This window comes from Pithys albifrons, chromosome 19, assembly GCF_047495875.1.
Source record: "Pithys albifrons albifrons isolate INPA30051 chromosome 19, PitAlb_v1, whole genome shotgun sequence".
NCBI lineage: Eukaryota > Metazoa > Chordata > Aves > Passeriformes > Thamnophilidae > Pithys > Pithys albifrons.
The window spans coordinates 8,632,817-8,650,080 of record NC_092476.1 but is presented as its reverse complement, the minus strand read 5'-3'; the positions used below and the strand labels follow the sequence as shown (position 1 = coordinate 8,650,080).

Sequence of the window (17,264 nt, the reverse complement as noted above, 5' to 3'; positions counted from 1 at the left end):
TTCCCTGCTCTAAACCAAACCAACATGCCACACACACACATAAAGCAGCACATTTCCACAAACATTTTGAGTATCAAAGGATTTATTCAAATAAAATAACTTTAAGATCTTGTTTAGTTCAAGGCATGTAACTTTCATAATTAAGGTACACACAGCAATTGCTTCTTTCTAGACAAAAATCTGCATGTGGACCCAATCACTGAGGCTCTCATTAAACAAGTTTGTTTTATGCTGTACTTGTACTTTCTGTATCCAGAGATTGTTCCAAGAAAATTTTAATACCTGTACTTCCAAAAAAAAATTGAAGGAATAAATGAATATTTAATAAATGAATATAAAGGAATATTTACACAAGTAAATATTTTGACTACTCATGGTGAAGTAACGTACTTAACTACCAGCCTTCTGGATTATTTCCATTGTGGTGATTATCTCACTGCTCCAGACCTCTGCCAAGGGCTGGATGGCAATCCCTGATCTCAAGCCAATCAAAGCTGCACTGAAGACCATTGTTTTTATGTATTTCAAAGACTGAAAAAATCCAACCCAAAATCTGGAACAAACCAACTGCTCCATGTTGTGGAAGGACTTGTGATGGAGTGGTGGGGCACAGCTCTGGATGCAGCTGACACAGCACAGAACAAACGGACATAAAGCAGTGTAAGGATCCTAAATATTTATGACAGTTGCAAAGGGTGGATGGGCACTGACTAGAGTAGAACTTGCAGAACTTTTCCAAGCCACTGTTAAGTAAGAAAATCTGTTGCTACAAATACCAGAATTGGAAGGAACTGGGTTTTCTCCTGCCTTGTGCTAGAGCAGAGTTGTGACTCACTCCTGCAGGTTATGCAAGGGCAGCAAACCTGACTTACAGGGCAGGTGAATTAAGGCTCAGCGTGTGTTAAGACAGGAAGATTAAAGTAGACTCGAAGTCTGTTACACTAAAAAATTCCTTCATGCCTTCAGGTCTCTGTTGCTTAATCACAGAGATGACAGACTCCAGCTCCAGCTAATTTTCACTAGCCATGTTTTCCCAGGGAATGAGACAGACTAATTGAAGTGCCCCTAACTTTGTGCTTTTATTGCTTCATCTAAATCATCCACCACTTGCTGCAGTTGCTGTAGGCTGGGCTGGACGTTCTCCTCCATCCACTCCTCTACAGTGCAGGGGTGGAAAACTTGCTCCATGGCTGCCTGGAGGTCTTGCACCACAGCATTCCACTTGGAGAGGCGACTGAGCAGAAATGAGAGGGGAGAAACAAAGACATTTGAAGCTGAGCCCTGCTCAGGGCAGGGCTGGCTTACTGGCCTTTGGGAGGGAGTGCTCTCTTTAAAATGACTTCACAGGAAAAGCATCATCTCTTACAAGAGCCCAAAGGACTCGATTTTGTTCAGATGGCAAAAGGTCGATGCTGTTTCTGTTTAAGTACCACTAATCTTAGCACTTTTCTCATGCAATGACCTTTAAAGGACCAAGATGTGAGCTCAGAAAACCACTGTACACATTCTAAGTGTAACTGAAACTCACTGTGAGACTTGTTGGGAATTTAATTGTGGGTTTTATCAGAAAGAGTAGATGCAGTTGGATGTTCACCTTATCACAGAAAAAAAAATAGCATGAATTGGCCAAATGTGCAGGACAAGTCCTGAGAAGCACAAGGTGACAGGGAGCAGGGAAAGGGCCTGGCTTTATTGCAGCCCCTGCCTGGAAGCTGTTTGGGGTGAAATCCTCCACACTGCAGTGAGGGCCAGCAGGGCTGCACAGGGCACTGCACAGGCAAGGCAGAAATTCTGGAGACCAGTTTTGTGCTTGTATTCAGAGAATTGATTCAACAGAAGGCAGGCAAACAAAAATGAATCACAGAATGGTTTGGGTTGGAAGGGGACTTTGAAGATCATCAAATTCCAACCCAAACATGTTATGTTTAAAACCATATTATAAACACTTACTATTGTTTGGTTCCCACTGATGCTTCTGAGGTAATTACAGAAAGAGGCAAGGAGTCAGAACTCTGTGCCTGAGTGCCCAAAATATGACAGACTATTTCCCATGTGATGCAGAACAAGTGGTGTTACCTGACTGCATCTGGCTGGAAGTGATGCACCATTATAGGATGAATAATCTTCCTTCTCCTGTGGTAGGGGCTGAACCAGCCTGTGACATACCTGAAAGGGATGACAGTGGGAGCAGAGTTTGAAACAGCAGTGCCATCTGTGTTTGTCGGGTGACAGGGAGGTGGGTGAGGCCTCAGCTGAACTTCTGCACAGAGATAATGCTCAAGGAGTGAGTTTATTTAAGTCTATCTATCTTTGGCACTGCCTTGTAAAAGACTGTTCTTGGCAGATGATAACAACTGATCATCTGCTGCAGTTTAAGTTTCATTTCAAGCTCCCTTTTTTGGAACTTCAGCATTGAAAAACTCCATTTTAATTTTAAATAGCAGTAAAATGTAATTCAGGAAAGAACTAGATGCTTGAAATAAGGCAGTACATAATATTTAGGAATTCTGCTGAAAATATTTTAAATTTTCATCTAAATTTTATGTTCTGCTGAGGTCCCAATGATGCCTGAAATGCAGAGCTTGATGTTTAAATCACTTTGCTGGAGTTGTGCCCCACTTTGAGTTGACAGAGAATCCACACAAACCTCCTCACCTGTTCCTTTCCAGAAGCTCATCCACTGATGACTTGAGGTAGAAACTCACTTGTGTCACAAGGGAGAGGATGTTGCTCCCAGGAAAGGTGCCCAGACTTGTGCTGTCCAAAGAGATCTGTGAGTCTCTGAACTTACCAAGCAAAGAGAAGCATCTGAATTCTGCAGCTGCAATTTTACCTCATGAAAGTATCAATTTCCAGGTTAGACATTCCCAGGAGCTTCTCCACATGTTCTTTCACCTCTTCAGAGTAGCCACCTGGCAGAAGACAGTGGGAATAAGCAAAAGGAGCCCAAGGAACCAAAATGTTCCTGCAAGAGGGTTTTTCTGGAGTACTCTACATTGGCTCAGCAGTTCTCCTTGGCTGAGGATCTTTTGAAAGGTAAAGTGGAAAGAGAAGAAGGAAAAAACCCTTGTGGGTGGGAGGAGGAGCACATGGTCTTTCCCACAGTTTTCTGGTAAAGCACTCTGAGCTTCCCCTTCAGGATGCTGAACATTTCTAGTGCCTTAGTTAACAAACAATAAACTGTGGGGGTTTATTTTGAAAATAAGAAATGCAGCAAGACAAAACACCACCCTTCTGCTGGCAACTGCCTGTAGAGAAACCAGAAACTGCAGGAAGTGTTTTAGCAGACAGTGTACTTCCTACATGCATTTTAAGAAAATTGATTAGTTAGAACAACTTTTACACCTAAGCAAAATCTAAACCTAGACTAAATTAGTCTCATTTGTGCATCAGTATTGATTCAAATCAGTTACAAAAGCAATTAGCTTCTTAAATTTATTTAGTATAAGCATGAAGGTTTTGATCATTTGTGAGTTAGAACACAATAAATGATGAGTACAATGGCTATTTTTAAATACTTGGGCCAAGAGGCTTCTCTGCTCCCACACTGCAAACTAATTCATTGTTCACAATTCAGACCACAATCAGAAAGTCAAAACACTTCAAATTGTAATAAGCTTGTGCCAGCCTTAAGGGAAGGTCCCTTCACTCTTGTGCTGGGCATGAGCTGAGAGACAATAAAGTTGTCACTGTACCATTCTTGAGTGCCTGCAGACACACAGCCAGGGACGGGATTGCCACAGGGAGAAGCTCACACAGAACAGAGAAGTGATCATACCTATGTAGAAAAACATCCATTAATTAGACATTTAACTGTTGGAACATCCTAATAGGTGCAAAGTTTTAGTATTTCAATCACTGAAATTCAAAGAGCTTTAGAAACATCAGTTTCTGTCTCAGAGGAGGGACTTTCTATCTCTGAAACATGAAGTATTCCTGTTTCAACTAATAAGAACAGATACAAACCAAATTACTTTCTCAAGGCAAATTAGAGACAGAAATTGGAGTTCAGCTCTTTGGTATTCCCTTAGACCTCCTGACTTGCATGAAAAACATTTTACTCCTTCATTACATTAACAAGTCCTTCTCTCTTATGAACTTCATTCCGTTTGAGTTCCTCAGACATTCAGATTTACACACCATGCATGAACTGTGCTGTCTACAAGCAGTTCTGGGGGGCACAAAGTACATTCAAGCTTTCAAACCCAATCTGCTGGGGTGGTGTCTCCCAAACAACTGTTCCTGCTGGTTGGTGCTGGGACTCTGAAATCCACCCCTGTAGCCACAGGGTGAGGCCCAGCCATGACTGACAGGAAGGACTGCAGGGCTGCACAGTTCCCTCCTGAATCCCCAACTCCCTGTACCTCTCAGGGAGCTTTTGGGTGGAAGTTTGCCTGCATGTGATCCTTGGAACCATTCACAGGGCTGTTCCTCACCTCTGCCAGCCAGTCAGGGCGATCCCCTCAAGGACATCCACTGGGGTCCTGCTGGCCACTTTCAGCCACTGAAGGTGGTTCTTCAGGTGGTGCCCAATGAGTGTAAGGGACTGATTGACTCCTGTGGCTCCTTTAAAGGCACTTGCAAACCACACCTTGGGGAAGCCACACCTGCAGTACTTCTCTATGAGCTGCACTGCAAAGACACACAAAGGGGCACTCACAGGATGAGCTTCCTCTGTTCTCAGCCTTGGCTGAAATGCTCAGGGAAAGGTATCCAAGGTCCAGCTCCAACAGGTTGCTGAGCCTTGTCAAGTTTTGAGCATCAAGAAGGATGGGAGATTTGACACCTTCTCTGAGCAGCCTTTTTGGTGGCTCTCCTCCTAATTTCATGTACCCAGTTCCTGTACTCTATTCCCTGGCACTGCTACAATGCCAGAAGTACTGTGGGCACGTAACAAGCCTGCACAACATCTGACAGCTGATTCTTCCTCCAACAAAGAAATTTTATCATGCATGTTAAATGCCTGATTGGAGCCTTAGGAGCTTCCCTTTGAATTCTATAGATGTCTGAAGCTCTGAAGCTGCTTTTGCAGAGCTGTTCAGTACAGGGCTATCTGTTCCCACTGGTTTCAATGAGAGGAGAGTCAATGTTAACAGTGCTTGTGAAAAACCTCTCAATGCCCCATCACTGATTCCACAGCTCTGTTGAAAAGAATTAAGCAGCAGACAATGCAAGTCCTTCATAGGAGAAACATAAATAGTAAAAGAAAATTAATAATAGCAACTATCATGTGAAATCAAACAGCTGTGTTTATGCTACTAAAGCAATAAAAGCATTTTAACAAAAATAGAATTGTTTGGTGTCTTGTAATGGTACAATTTGGGTTTGGCTCTTTTGCTTAAACAGCTCTTTGCTTCTACCCAGCCCAGCAGAGAGGTACAAACCTTTTCCCTCCACGTCCAGGTCTGCTGTGTAGTCCCAGATCATGGGCTGCACCAGCTGTGGGACCCCCGACTCTGGAAGGAACAGAGCTCTTCTCAGTGAAGGAAAACAGCCAGGCAAAAGTCAGAACTAAGGACAGCTGTTGGTGCAGTAGCACATGACTAGAACCAGTATGGCTTTGTCACCAGGACTCTCCATTTACAGCTGAAGTGCCCCTGGGAGTTTTCAGCCTGGCCAGGACTCTGCACACACCTGGGCCACAAAGCCCTCAGACACCGTGACACTGCAGGAGCAGTGACAATTTATCAGAGGTCCCTTTTGCCCCAGGCCCACCCCATTCTTGGCTCCTGCATCTCTCAGTGTGCCTGCTGGGTTGAACTGGCAGAGCTGCAAACACCACACACAGATTTAAGCTAAATTCAGATGTAACATTCACCCTTTCACTTGGAGAGTGCCTGGGCTGTGTCTGCACAGAGCAAAGCCTTCCAAGACATCTTGGAAGTACAAATAAAGATACAAGTTTAAATTTCTTTACAACCAACTTCCTGACTAGTTTTAAACACGTGAGACTGACCCCTAGAGAGCAGTCAATTGTGCAGAAATTCCATATTTTAACTCCATCCCATTTTAATTTGTTTAGGGTGTTATTGCCTGTGGCAGCAGAATGCACTTTGCTGATGCTGTGCTGCTCCTGTGGAAAATGCAGGGTCCCAGCTGTATTTCTGGGGACAATTCCCCACTGTTAAAACCATGAATAGTCAGTCACTGCTGGAGGAGCTGCACAGCTCTTCCTGCTACTGTCTAAATCTGATTAGAGCAGACATGTAAGATAGCTCTCAAAATGTAGGGTTTTTCAAATGCTGGAAAATCCACCTGTGCTCAGACTACAAAAATCTTAGCAGTGGTTTCACATTTTGCAACAAACAGGACTCATGATGTCAAGCTCTTGGAGCTCCCCCACACTTCAGTGTCAGAGCCCTCGTGGTGTGCACCATGACCATGAAGTGCTCAGGGCTGCAGCTCCTCTGGGTGGGTTTGCCCCACTGGGACCAGATGTTGCACAGAGCAACAACAAACATCAGGAGGTGGTGAGAGGCACAGACATTTGGACTTGGGCCCAGGCTGTTGTTTTATTTGAATGTGTGAAAAAGCAGAATTGATGGCAACCACTGCAGTAGGAGTGTTTTGTTTAAATGTACATGTTCAGACTTGCTCACAGTCCCACAGAAGGTCTGTGACAGCCAAGGACTGTTCTATTCTCTAGTCAAATGGATGTATCTCAACAACTCTTGTTTTCATGACTCTCAGTGACACTCACCAGAGGAACAGACAGACTGTTCTGAGTTGGAAGGGACCCACAAGGATCATTGAGTCCAACTCTGAAGCCAATGGCCCACACAGGGGATTGAACCCACGACCTTGGCATTAATACAACCAAGTTTTAACCAAGTGAGCCGATCTCAGCAGAGCTGTTTTAGCTGTCTGTGTAAACCCTTCTGTAGACACAAACCATGTCTCACCCCGCTGCTGGTCACACACCTGCCAGTGTCTCCTCACTCATGCCCCTGAGCATGTCGTCCCACACGATGGGTGTCACCCTGGGGTAGGACGAGGTCACATAAGTGGCGACTGCTTTGATGTGGGCCAAGAACAGCTTCTCTAGAGTGTTGCCTGGCTGCTGCAGCCACTGCTTGGACTCCTCTCCTTCACCAAGGTGGTAAACCTGAAACAGCAAGCAAAGAACCCTGACTGCCTGCACAGATAATTAGTTGGACACAGTATAATTGTCATAAAATATTCCAAACCTCTTCCCCAGATGTAACACTCTAAGTGGACACATTTAAAAGCACCTCTCAGTGCTGAAGACACTGCAAGCATTTCCGTCAGTCTGCAGGAGGCTCTGGCCCTGACTACACAAATCACAGAAGGGAATTTTCCTATAGGAACTAAAATATTTAGATGCTAGTAAGTCTGTCCTTGGAAGTAGCTCCCACCACATTTATTCCCTTCAAATCTAGCAATCCATCAAGACCACAGTTACATAAAATGTGGTTGCTGTCTCGGGGAAGGTCACCTGTGTGAGAGTCTAAAAGCAACTTGGGGGCATCCAAGAGCCCCCCAGTATTTGGTCCATGCAGAGTGTGGATTCAGGCCTGTTAAGCTGGATATCCATTTAAACTCTTTGCTGTTTTAGGGCAGGTTTTATCTAAAACACACTTATTGTACATAAATAGTATTTTGCTCTATTGCAGTTCCTTCTCTGACCTTGACATCAGTTCCCACACAACAGGATACAAACCACTAATACCAGTACAGTTAAGTGATCACAATGAATTCCAGGGAACTGTGGGCCATTAGGATGGTTTTAAGAAACTATGAGAAGGGAGAAAACTCAAGGAGACAAACTATCAAGATAAAACCCCCAACACTTCCCACCACAAAAGGACTTACTTTGAGTAACTTGGCCAGAACAACAAGCCAACATTTTACATCAAACTCACAATTTGTACTGAACAGCTCCAATTGATAATCTCATTTTAAATACTTGTTTGAGCTAAACCCAAATGCTGAGTGAGCTCAAAGCAGCTGCTTTCAATACTTTGATATTACACTCATATCTATAGAAATTACATCCTGTGCTTATAATTTAATGTCAAAAAGGCTTTTCTACAGTGGTTTGAGTTGGTGTTTTCTGTCCCAAAATGCCACTGGACACCACTGGAATGTAGAATCACAGAATATTTTGCATTGGAAGGGACCCACAAGGATCATCAAGTCCAACTCTTAAGTCAATGGCCAATGGGGGGTCTGTGGTAGTTTCAGTTAGGCCTTTTGGTAGGCCTTAGTTTTAGTGGGCCTGATAGTGCTACGTGGATTGGGAGAGACAGGTGTAGCCTGACTTGAGCAACCAAAGAAATATTTCATACCAGATGATGCAAACTGAGATATAAAGACAGTAGAATAGCAGGAGTTTCTCAGTTCCTTCATGGCTTCTCATCTGAGAAAGCCTTACTGTGCTGTCCCAGGAGGCCCAGGCCCAGCACCAGCTCACCACCATGTTATCTTAGGCAAGTAAAAGGTTTGTTCTTAGTCTTTCTCTCTGCTTGGGTCTGTCCCTCAGGGGATTGAGTTCTCTGGAGTGATTTGTAGCTAGAATGGTTGGATGGGGAGTGGGGAGTCACTGTTGTTTCTAACTTGTGTAAGTGTGTGTTATACTGTAGTTTTCATTTTCTCCTTTCTGTATAAATATATAAACCTGTTTTGAGTTTCCAGGGGTTTTTTCCTCCCTTTTCTCAGTGTGGGGAGGGAGGCTCTGACATTCTGTACTGGGCAGTTGGCATTTTGCCAGCTCAACCCCAGACATTGTCCCAGCCCTTACCATCACTCCTCAAAGGAACAGCATTCCCAGGCTAGGAGAAGTCCTACCTCGTCACAGCCGATGTGGAACCACTCCAGGTCCTTGTGCAGCGCCATCACCTGGTCAACCATTGCTCTGACCAGAGCCAGCGACTCCTCCTTGTGCGGGTTGAGGGCGTTGGGCAGCGCCGCCACCTCCCGCAGGTGGGCGAACTGCTTGTGCTTCAGCACGAACTGCGAGGGAAACGCAGCCTGGGCAGCAGCTGCAACAGCTGGGACAGGCTCCAGGTCCCGGGGGTTCAGCCCGTTACCTGGAGGGGATGTGCTCCCCCCGCTGCCCCTCACCACGTGGCCCCCAAGGAGCCCGATGAGACCCACATAGGCACCAACAGGAGAGGAATGAGAGTCTATTGCTCAAGGGTAAGGGTTTATAAAGGTTTATGAGGGATGCAAAGACCACCAATAGTAAGCAAAGGGGGATTAGGACCTGTGCAAATAGGAATACAGGGTTAACAACAAACAGAAAGGGGTAAATAACAACCAGTAACAAGACTTCTTGAAACTTCCTTACAGACCACCACATACATTCTTAAGGGTTGAGATAACAGTTATCTCAGGGGATTTTGGGAAAGAGAAGGATGACTTTGCAAAAAAAGAACAAAGGAATCCATTTTGTGCATTTAAACAACATTAAACCCCTCATTTTTAAGGCATTTAGGTTAGCTTCTTCATTTGCTTCACAAGTCCACTTCTGACAGGACTTTTTCCATTCCAGATACTGTAAATCCATTGCCACAAGCAGCCACACGAGGGGACAGCAGTGGCCTCCTGTCACCAGGGCTCTGAGAGCACAGCTGCCCAAACTGGGGCTGGCTGTGTGTGGGCACTGGGAGCAGCACAGGGTGGGATGGGCTGGGGGGCATGGCTGTGGCTGGGGGGTCTCTGGGGGAGGGAAATGCCCCAGTGTGACCCTGATGGCAAACTGCAGCTGGATAATGGAAACAGCGGGAATGACATCGTACATTTCCTAGTACAGAATCATGGAATGGGTCAGGTTGGAAGAGACCACAGGGGGGGCATCTGGTCCTACCTCCCTGCTCCAGCAAGGCCATCCCAGAGCACATGGCACAGGACTGTGTCCAGAAGGTTCTGGAATATTCCCAATGAGGACACTCCACACCCTTTCTGGGAAGCCTGTTCAGTGCTCAGTCACTGCACAGGACACTTCTTCCTCATGTTCAGGTAGAACTTTCTGGACATCAGTTTGTGTCTGTGGCCTTTGTCCTACCTCTGGACTCCCACAAGCAGAGTCTGGTCCATCCTCTGCCCCTCCCTGCAGGCACTGACCGACATGTGTGGGGTCTCCTTTCAGTGTCTCTTCTCAAGGCTGAACAGCCCCAGCTCCCTCAGCCTGTCCTGATCACAGAGATGCTCCAGTCCCTTCATCATCCTCACTGCCCTGTGTTCCAGGAGCTCCCTGTCCCTCTCATCCTGAGGAGCCCAGCCCTGGACACAGCACTGCAGACAAGCCTCCCAGGGCTGAGCAGAGGGGCAGGATGCCCTCCCTGACTGCTGGCACTGCTCTTCCTAACACCCCCCCCCAGGATTCCACTGTCCTGCTTGGCTCAGCACACCCACCCCCTGCCCAGCCCTGCCCCACTCACCTCCATGTGCCCGAAGCTCTGCACCAGCGGCACCACCTCCAGGCCCTGCGCCCGCGCCAGGCACAGCATGGTCTGCAGCTCTGGGGGGCTGGGGAGACACATCAGTGCCCGGGCAGGGGGGCCAGGGGGCTCACAGGGGCCTGGGGGGTCTATGGCAGAGACCTCTGGGGTGTTTGGCACTGCCTGTAGGGCACACAGGGACCTGTGGGGTCTATGGCAGGGACCTCTGGGGTGTTTAGCACTGCCAGGGGGGCACACAGGGATCTGTGGGGTCTATGGCAGGGACCTCTGGGGTGTATGGCAGTGGCAGGGGGGCACACAGGGATATGTGGAGTCTATGGCAGGGACCTCTGGGGTGTATGGCAGTGCCAGGGGGGCACACAGGGACCTGTGGGGTGCATGGCAGTGTGTGTGTGGTGTATGGCAGTGCCTGTGGGGCACACAGGGACCTATGGGGGTGCATGGCAGAGACCTGTGGGGTGTATGGCACTGCCTGGGGGGTGCATGGCAGTGCCAGGGGGTCTATGGCAGTGCCTTGGGGATACACAGGGATCTGTGGGGTGTATGGCACTGCCTGGGGGGTGCATGGCAGTGCCAGGGGGTCTATGGCAGTGCCTTGGGGATACACAGGGACCTGTGGGGTCTATGGCACTGCCTGGGGGGCACACAGGGACGTGTGGGGTGTTATGGCAGTGTGTGGGGGCACACAGGGACCTGTGGGGTCTATGGCACTGCCTGGGGGGCACACAGGGACGTGTGGGGTGTTATGGCAGTGTGTGGGGGGCACACAGGGACCTGTGGGGTCTATGGCAGTGGCTGGGGGTGTATGGCAGTGCCTCTGGGGCACACAGGGCCGTGTGGGCTGTATGGCACTGCCTGGGGGCACACAGGTACCCGTGGGCACAGGGCAGTACCTGTAGGCGTGCGGTGCCCGCAGCGGCTCCAGCGGCCCCGCGTACGGGAAGGTGTCCTCATACTCCAGCAGCAGCCCCGTGGCACCCATGGCCCGGCACAGCGGGAGCACCTGCGGCGGGGAGGGGACAGGCCGGGAGGAGTCCTGCTGCCCCTGTGCCCCCTCCCCTGCCCCTGCCCCTGCCCCTGTCCCCTCACCTGTCCCAGGTACGCCACCCGGGGCGGGGCTCCCTTCAGGTCCAGGTGCACCAGGCGCCGCCGCATGCTCGGGGCTCGATCGCTTTGGCCTGGCGCGCCCGCCGCGTCCCCTTGTTAAGGGCGAATAAAGAGAATTATTGAGCCGGCATCAATTTAGCTTTAAAATTGACAAATTTATTAAGACGGATAAGCAAAAACAGCGCTGGGCTTACCGAGGGAGCTTTTCCGCTCCTCTCAAGGCAAACAAAATTGCAAAATTTTCGCTAGATATTATACTTTATTGTAGTTCCTCTTTTTCGTTGGTTCCTCCCAGCTTCGGTTAATTTGGTTTTTTTTCACGTTATCTCCTCATGGGCTTTTGCGCAGGGTCCATCCTGTTGCCAAGGGGGTCGACCTTGGGTGGTCCTGCGGTGGTCTCAGGGTGGTCCCGGGCTGGAGGCAAAGAGTGTCCCTGGGGTTTCACACACAAGTGGTTTGTCCTCTTACGGAACCTTCCCCAGCTCTGACCCATCGGCACGGCCCAAACCCCGAAACGGAGGTTACAAAACACAGTCACGAGCATCACCAGCTGCATTCAAAAGGTTACGCAAATGTGGTGGTTGGTTACAGCAGCGTTACAAACTTCACTGTGGGCTTTTCAAAGCTACGAGTTAGACACTTTGTATCAAAGGAATACAAAGCTTTATTTAACTGACAACCTTAGTTAATAAGCTGATTTCATTTTATGTTGATCACTTATTACACTCTGTCCCTGTGTCCTGCTGTGCCCCCCTCCCTGTCTGTCCCCTGTCCCGCTGTCCCCCCGTCTGTCCCCCTGTCCCCCCGTCTGTCCCCCTGTCTGTCCCGCTGTCCCCCCTGTCCGTCCCCCTGTCTGTCCCCTGTCCATCCCCCCTGTCCGTCCCCCTGTCTGTCCCCCCTGTCTGTCCCGCTGTCCCCTGTCTGTCCCCCTGTCTGTCCCGCTGTCTGTCCCGCTGTCTGTCCCCTGTCTGTCCCCCTGTCTGTCCCGCTGTCCCCTGTCTGTCCCCTGTCTGTCCCCTGTCTGTCCCCCTGTCTGTCCCCCTGTCTGTCCCCCTGTCTGTCCCGCTGTCCCCCTGTCCGTCCCCCTGTCTGTCTGTCCCCCTGTCTGTCCCCCTGTCTGTCCCGCTGTCCCCCTGTCCGTCCCCCTGTCTGTCTGTCCCCTGTCTGTCCCCCTGTCTGTCCCCCTGTCTGTCCCGCTGTCCCCCTGTCCGTCCCCCTGTCTGTCCCCCTGTCTGTCCCCCTGTCTGTCCCGCTGTCCCCCTGTCCGTCCCCCTGTCTGTCTGTCCCCTGTCTGTCCCCCTGTCTGTCCCCCTGTCTGTCCCCCTGTCCGTCCCCCCTGTCCGTCCCCCTGTCTGTCTGTCCCCCTGTCTGTCCCTCTGTCTGTCCCCCTGTCTGTCTGTCCCCCTGTCTGTCTGTCCCGGCCCTTCCCGCCCAGCCCACCCCGCTCTCCTCAGGCAGGCCCGGCCCGGCCAGGCCAGGGCGAGGCGCGCCGAGCGCATCGCTGGTGTTGGCGGAGGCGCGATGGCCCCGCAGCGGCGGGCGCTGCCCCTCGGGCCCGACCCGGCCGGGACGGTGACGGGGACGGTGACGGGGACAGGGACGGGCCGCGGGGGCCGCCGACACAGCAGGTACCGGCACGGCGGGGTCCTGGGCGGCACCTCCCGCCAGCTGTCCCGGGCCCGGCCGAGCCCAGGCCCAGGCCCAGCGGGGCCTGGTGAGCTGCGGTGGGGCGGCGGGTGTTTGTAAACATATGTGTGTCTGTTGTCTGTGTGTCTGTTTGTGTCTGTGTGTGTCTCTCTGTCTATCTGTCTCTGTATATGTGTGTGTGTCTGTGTCTCTGTGTGGCTGTGTCTCTATGTCTGTGTGTGCTCAACACTCACGGGCCCGTCCTGTTCTTTCCCCGCAGCGCCAGGAAGGGCCGGACCCGGCAGGACCCCCCTGGGCGGGGGATGAAGGCAGCGATCCCCTTGCTCCTCCTCCTCCTCCTGCTCTGCACCGCGGCCCTCGGCGGCCTCGTGCTGTGGAACCGCCTGCTACGCCGGGATGGCATCACCGAGGATGGGCTGCCCCAGGATGGCATCACCGAGGTCCTGGCACATCATAGCGACATCCTGCAGGACAAGTTCGTGGCGATCCCCTGCTCGCGGGACTACGACAGCCACAAGCGGTTCGAAGGTACCTGGGCGGGGTGTCCCGGCCGGGCTGGCTGTTCAGGGGGCACTGACTGCGGCTGTGCGGCCAAACCCCGGGTTGTGCGGCCAAACCCCGGGGCTGTGCGGCCAAACCCGGGGCTGTGCGGCCAAACCCGGGTTGTGCGGCCAAACCCGGGGCTGTGCGGCCAAACCCGGGGCTATGCGGCCAAACCCCGGGTTGTGCGGCCAAACCCGGGCTGTGCGACCAAACCCGGGCTGTGCGGCCAAACCCGGGGCTGTGCGGCCAAACCCCGGGGCTGTGCGGCCAAACCCGGGGCTGTGCGGCCAAACCCGGGGCTGTGCGACCAAACCCGGGCTGTGCGGCCAAACCCGGGGCTGTGCGACCAAACCCGGGCTGTGCGGCCAAACCCCGGGGCTGTGCGGCCGAACCCGGGGCTGTGCGGCCGAACCCGGGGCTGCGCGGCCAAACCCCTGGGGCTGTGCGGCCAAACCCGGGGCTGTGCGGCCAAACCCGGGGCTGTGCGACCAAACCCGGGCTGTGCAGCCAAACCCGGGGCTATGCAGCCAAACCCGGGGCTGTGCGGCCAAACCCGGGGCTGTGCGACCAAACCCGGGCTATGCAGCCAAACCCGGGCTGCACAACACCCCTGGTTCCCACCAAACTCCTGTCGCTGTGTCTTGCTTAAAGCGCCAAATGTTCGTGCCCCTTGGGCCAGCCCAGAGGTTTTCCTGAGAGGTTACTTTGTCATTCCTACATAATTCTCTGTCTTCTGAAACTGCTTTGCTCGGGCTCTGTGGAATAACCCTTTTGCTAATCCTGTTTCTAGTTTTTTTCATACTCTGTTGATTCCATAAATAGGCTTGGGAGTGAGTTTGTTGCTGGTCAGTACCATACAGAGTATGAAATGGAACTGGTTTGGGACATTGTCTGTGTCACCAGCGTGTGGTCATTGCACAAGTACCAGCCCCTGACACTTGTTCTGAGATATGGATGTGCTCATATCTTGTGATGCAAGAGGAACTCTCTGAGCTGTGGACTTGTGGTCTTGCCCACCACATCAGTTATTGATTCCATCTTAAGGAAGGCAGGAACTCCAAGGATACCTGTGCCCTGGAATGTGCTCTCTGTCCCTGGGGCTGTCCCCGGGAGCAGCAGCAGGTGCTCACTGCAGGGTGTGGCGTCACCTCCTGCCTTTGGGAGGATGATGAGTGAAAGGTGCTGCAAAAATAACTGCTAAGAGAAAGTTTTGAACTCTAATAGCAGCAAGGTATTTATTGACAACGTTGGAGGCAAAGCCAGTTCATACTGGGCAAAAACTTGCCTGCCTTGTTTGTGTAAAATAAGCTATTTTATAGTCTAAAGTTCATAGTTAACACCTTCTAATTTCCATATTAATGACTGGGTGGAATCTTGGGCAGATCTTTCGTTTTGACTTCAAATTTGGGTGGTGGCCTCCTGACTTCATCCCTCGGGGTGGTCTTGAAGCATCTTCATCACTGCTGGACTTACACCTTTTCTTTGTTCAGTGACATGACCTGTCAAACGTGCAAAACCTTGGCTCCAACTCTCCAAAATCCTGGATCTTTACCATTTCATCCTATTGAAATGTCCAGCTTAGCTTAATGTTGACTTCTAACCCATGGTACACTCGTTTCTATCATTACTAAACAATTTGTGCTAGAACAAAGTGGCTCTAGCACTTTATGCTATTTAGTGGCTGTGCTGTGCAAAGAACATTTTGCAAAGCAGTATTAGAATATTTCACAAAACTCGGGTTTTTTTGGTCTCTTTTCTCTTTCAGAGGAGGATTGAATTGCTATGGGCAACCCAGGAGGGACAAAGGGGAGCATCTTGTGCTTGTATTTTGATTTTCTAATCAAATATTTTGCTTGCTGCTGCTTCTTCATTTATGGGATTGTTTTGGGGTTTGTTTTTATGTGTGTTCCCCTGGAGTGGGAGTTCAGGAGGGCATTGATGCCATGAAGAGACCCCAGCAAAGCAGGACTCTGAGTCAAGTTAGTGTGGGATAAGATCAAAAGGGGAAGTCCTTTAATATCAGGCCTGGGGCCCACATATTGAACACTGATCTCTGTGGGTTTTATAATATTGTCCACCCAATCCCCAGTTCACCATCTCTCAGTCCAGCCCCATCGTGCCCCTGGTCACACCCCCTCAGAATATGAGTCAGGGGTCTCTCTTCATCATTCTCTCTTCCTCAGCACACACAGGGCTTGGAGGTTTTCCCGTGTTCTTAGACCCAAGGTTGTTGGCTCATGTTTATGTTTCACTCTGCGGGCTTTTCTGATATTCTTCAGCTTTCTACCTTGAAAAGAGTCTAACCAACTAAAAGAATTTGAGCTACTGATATGTGGCAGAGATTGGCAGGTATAAACATTGAACTTAAAGCTGTTAGAAATATTAACACACTATTAACAGACTAAATCTACATTTTACTGCAGGTAGAAGTACTTCTAAAATCTATAAAAGTGAAAAAATCAAAAAATCAAAACCCCCTTAGGCATTAAGATCAATGGGGGTGGAATCACGGGAGCAGCTGTTAATTGGTTAATTGAGGCCGTGCTGTGCTAATGAACCTGCACTTGGCTTTTTCCCCACGCGGGGGTGGTGCTGAGCTGTGACAGAGGCACAAAATGCGGATTACGGTCCTTGCCAGCTGGATTCAGCTCTGGAGCCGCTTTGGAAAGAGGTTTCTGTCACTCACCGCCTTCTCATTCTCAGCCTTTGCTCTGGGCTGGCACCCCCAGCAGCGGGCTCAGTGTCGGGAGGGGGCACATTCCTCTCACCACCTGCTGTCTGATGCTCAGCTGTGAAGTTTCCACGGCTAAACATGAGCTTTTTATTTATGCACCTGCCCCTGCTTCCAGCTGAACTGGTGCAACTGAGCCCCCAGTTTGCTTCCAGGGATTTGGTAGCTGGTGGCAGAGCAGGTTTCATTTCCATAGCACTGCCTGCCTGTTGTGCTTCCCACAACACAAAATGTGCTGTTTCTCAGAGGCCAAGCACTTCACTTACTGGATTTGCAGAAGGAAGGGTGTTGTGTGAGCATGGGCTCACTGCATTCTGAGTGCTGTGGGCAGATCTTGGCAAATTCTGTGTCTTGAGACCTGGTTAACTACTTAAAACTGCTGTGCCTGATGAGACTCCTGTGTAGGAGACAGTGGAGATGCTTTTCCAGAGATGAGGTCAGTATATGTGGAAAGCTGAGAAGGCTGTGAGGAAAGTGGAGGAAAAGGTCTAACACTGAGAGTCCTGTGGGTCTGGCAGCCAAGAAATCTGTGCCTGCTCTTGTCCCCTTTGAGCTGGATTGTTCCCTTTCCATGGCAGGAGGCTGGGAGTGATCTTTGAGGTCCCTTCCAATCTGAAGGGAGTGCAGATTCCCTGGGTGTGCTTTGAACACTTCACTGCTCCTGTGCCGTGGCCTCTGACACAAAGATGACACATTTCTTGCTGCTGACATTGTTTTCAAATAGACTGTTCTGATTTTTCCTCAGTGCTTGTGCCTTACTGTTGTTACCTGATGCTGGACTGCATTTTTCTTGTTTTTTTTTTTAAGTTTTA

At 50.2% G+C, this 17,264-nt stretch overlaps 2 protein-coding genes across 4 annotated transcripts in view; one reads left to right on the top strand and one right to left on the bottom strand.

Annotated features, from left to right (window-relative positions):
* Positions 1–70: 70 nt before the first annotated feature.
* HEXD (hexosaminidase D) lies at positions 71–12,281 on the bottom strand. Its single transcript, XM_071573904.1, has 13 exons — positions 11,726–12,281; positions 11,514–11,623; positions 11,318–11,427; positions 10,404–10,491; positions 8,809–8,973; positions 6,922–7,105; positions 5,385–5,456; positions 4,437–4,632; positions 3,696–3,778; positions 2,834–2,912; positions 2,656–2,757; positions 2,077–2,166; positions 71–1,234 (listed from the first exon to the last, which is right to left on the bottom strand). The coding sequence occupies exons 2-13, from the start codon at positions 11,577–11,579 to the stop codon at positions 1,066–1,068; spliced, it is 1,404 nt and encodes a 467-aa protein (XP_071430005.1). The 5' UTR covers positions 11,580–11,623; positions 11,726–12,281; the 3' UTR covers positions 71–1,065.
* Positions 12,282–13,010: 729 nt separating this feature from the next.
* The window catches only part of OGFOD3 (2-oxoglutarate and iron dependent oxygenase domain containing 3), a 35,664-nt gene continuing 31,410 nt past the window's right edge, over positions 13,011–17,264 (top strand). For all 3 annotated transcript variants that reach the window (XR_011699430.1, XM_071573908.1, XM_071573907.1), the window contains exons 1-2: positions 13,011–13,159; positions 13,438–13,706. Coding sequence is in view for 2 of the 3 variants with exons in the window: in XM_071573908.1 (XP_071430009.1) it covers positions 13,053–13,159; positions 13,438–13,706 (376 nt within the window). In the remaining variant the exon portion in view is untranslated. The remainder of the gene's footprint in view (positions 13,160–13,437; positions 13,707–17,264) is intronic.

Bases quoted from the DNA above. Each gene is read 5' to 3' on its own strand.
- HEXD (XM_071573904.1), bottom strand. From the start codon at position 11,579: ATGCGGCGGCGCCTGGTGCACCTGGACCTGAAGGGAGCCCCGCCCCGG. The intron at 11,428-11,513 runs GTGAGGGGACAG...TCCCCGCCGCAG, and splicing joins GGGTGGCGTACCTGGGACAG to GTGCTCCCGCTGTGCCGGGC. The intron at 4,633-5,384 runs GTTTGTACCTCT...GTGTCTTTGCAG, and splicing joins CCTGGACGTGGAGGGAAAAG to TGCAGCTCATAGAGAAGTAC.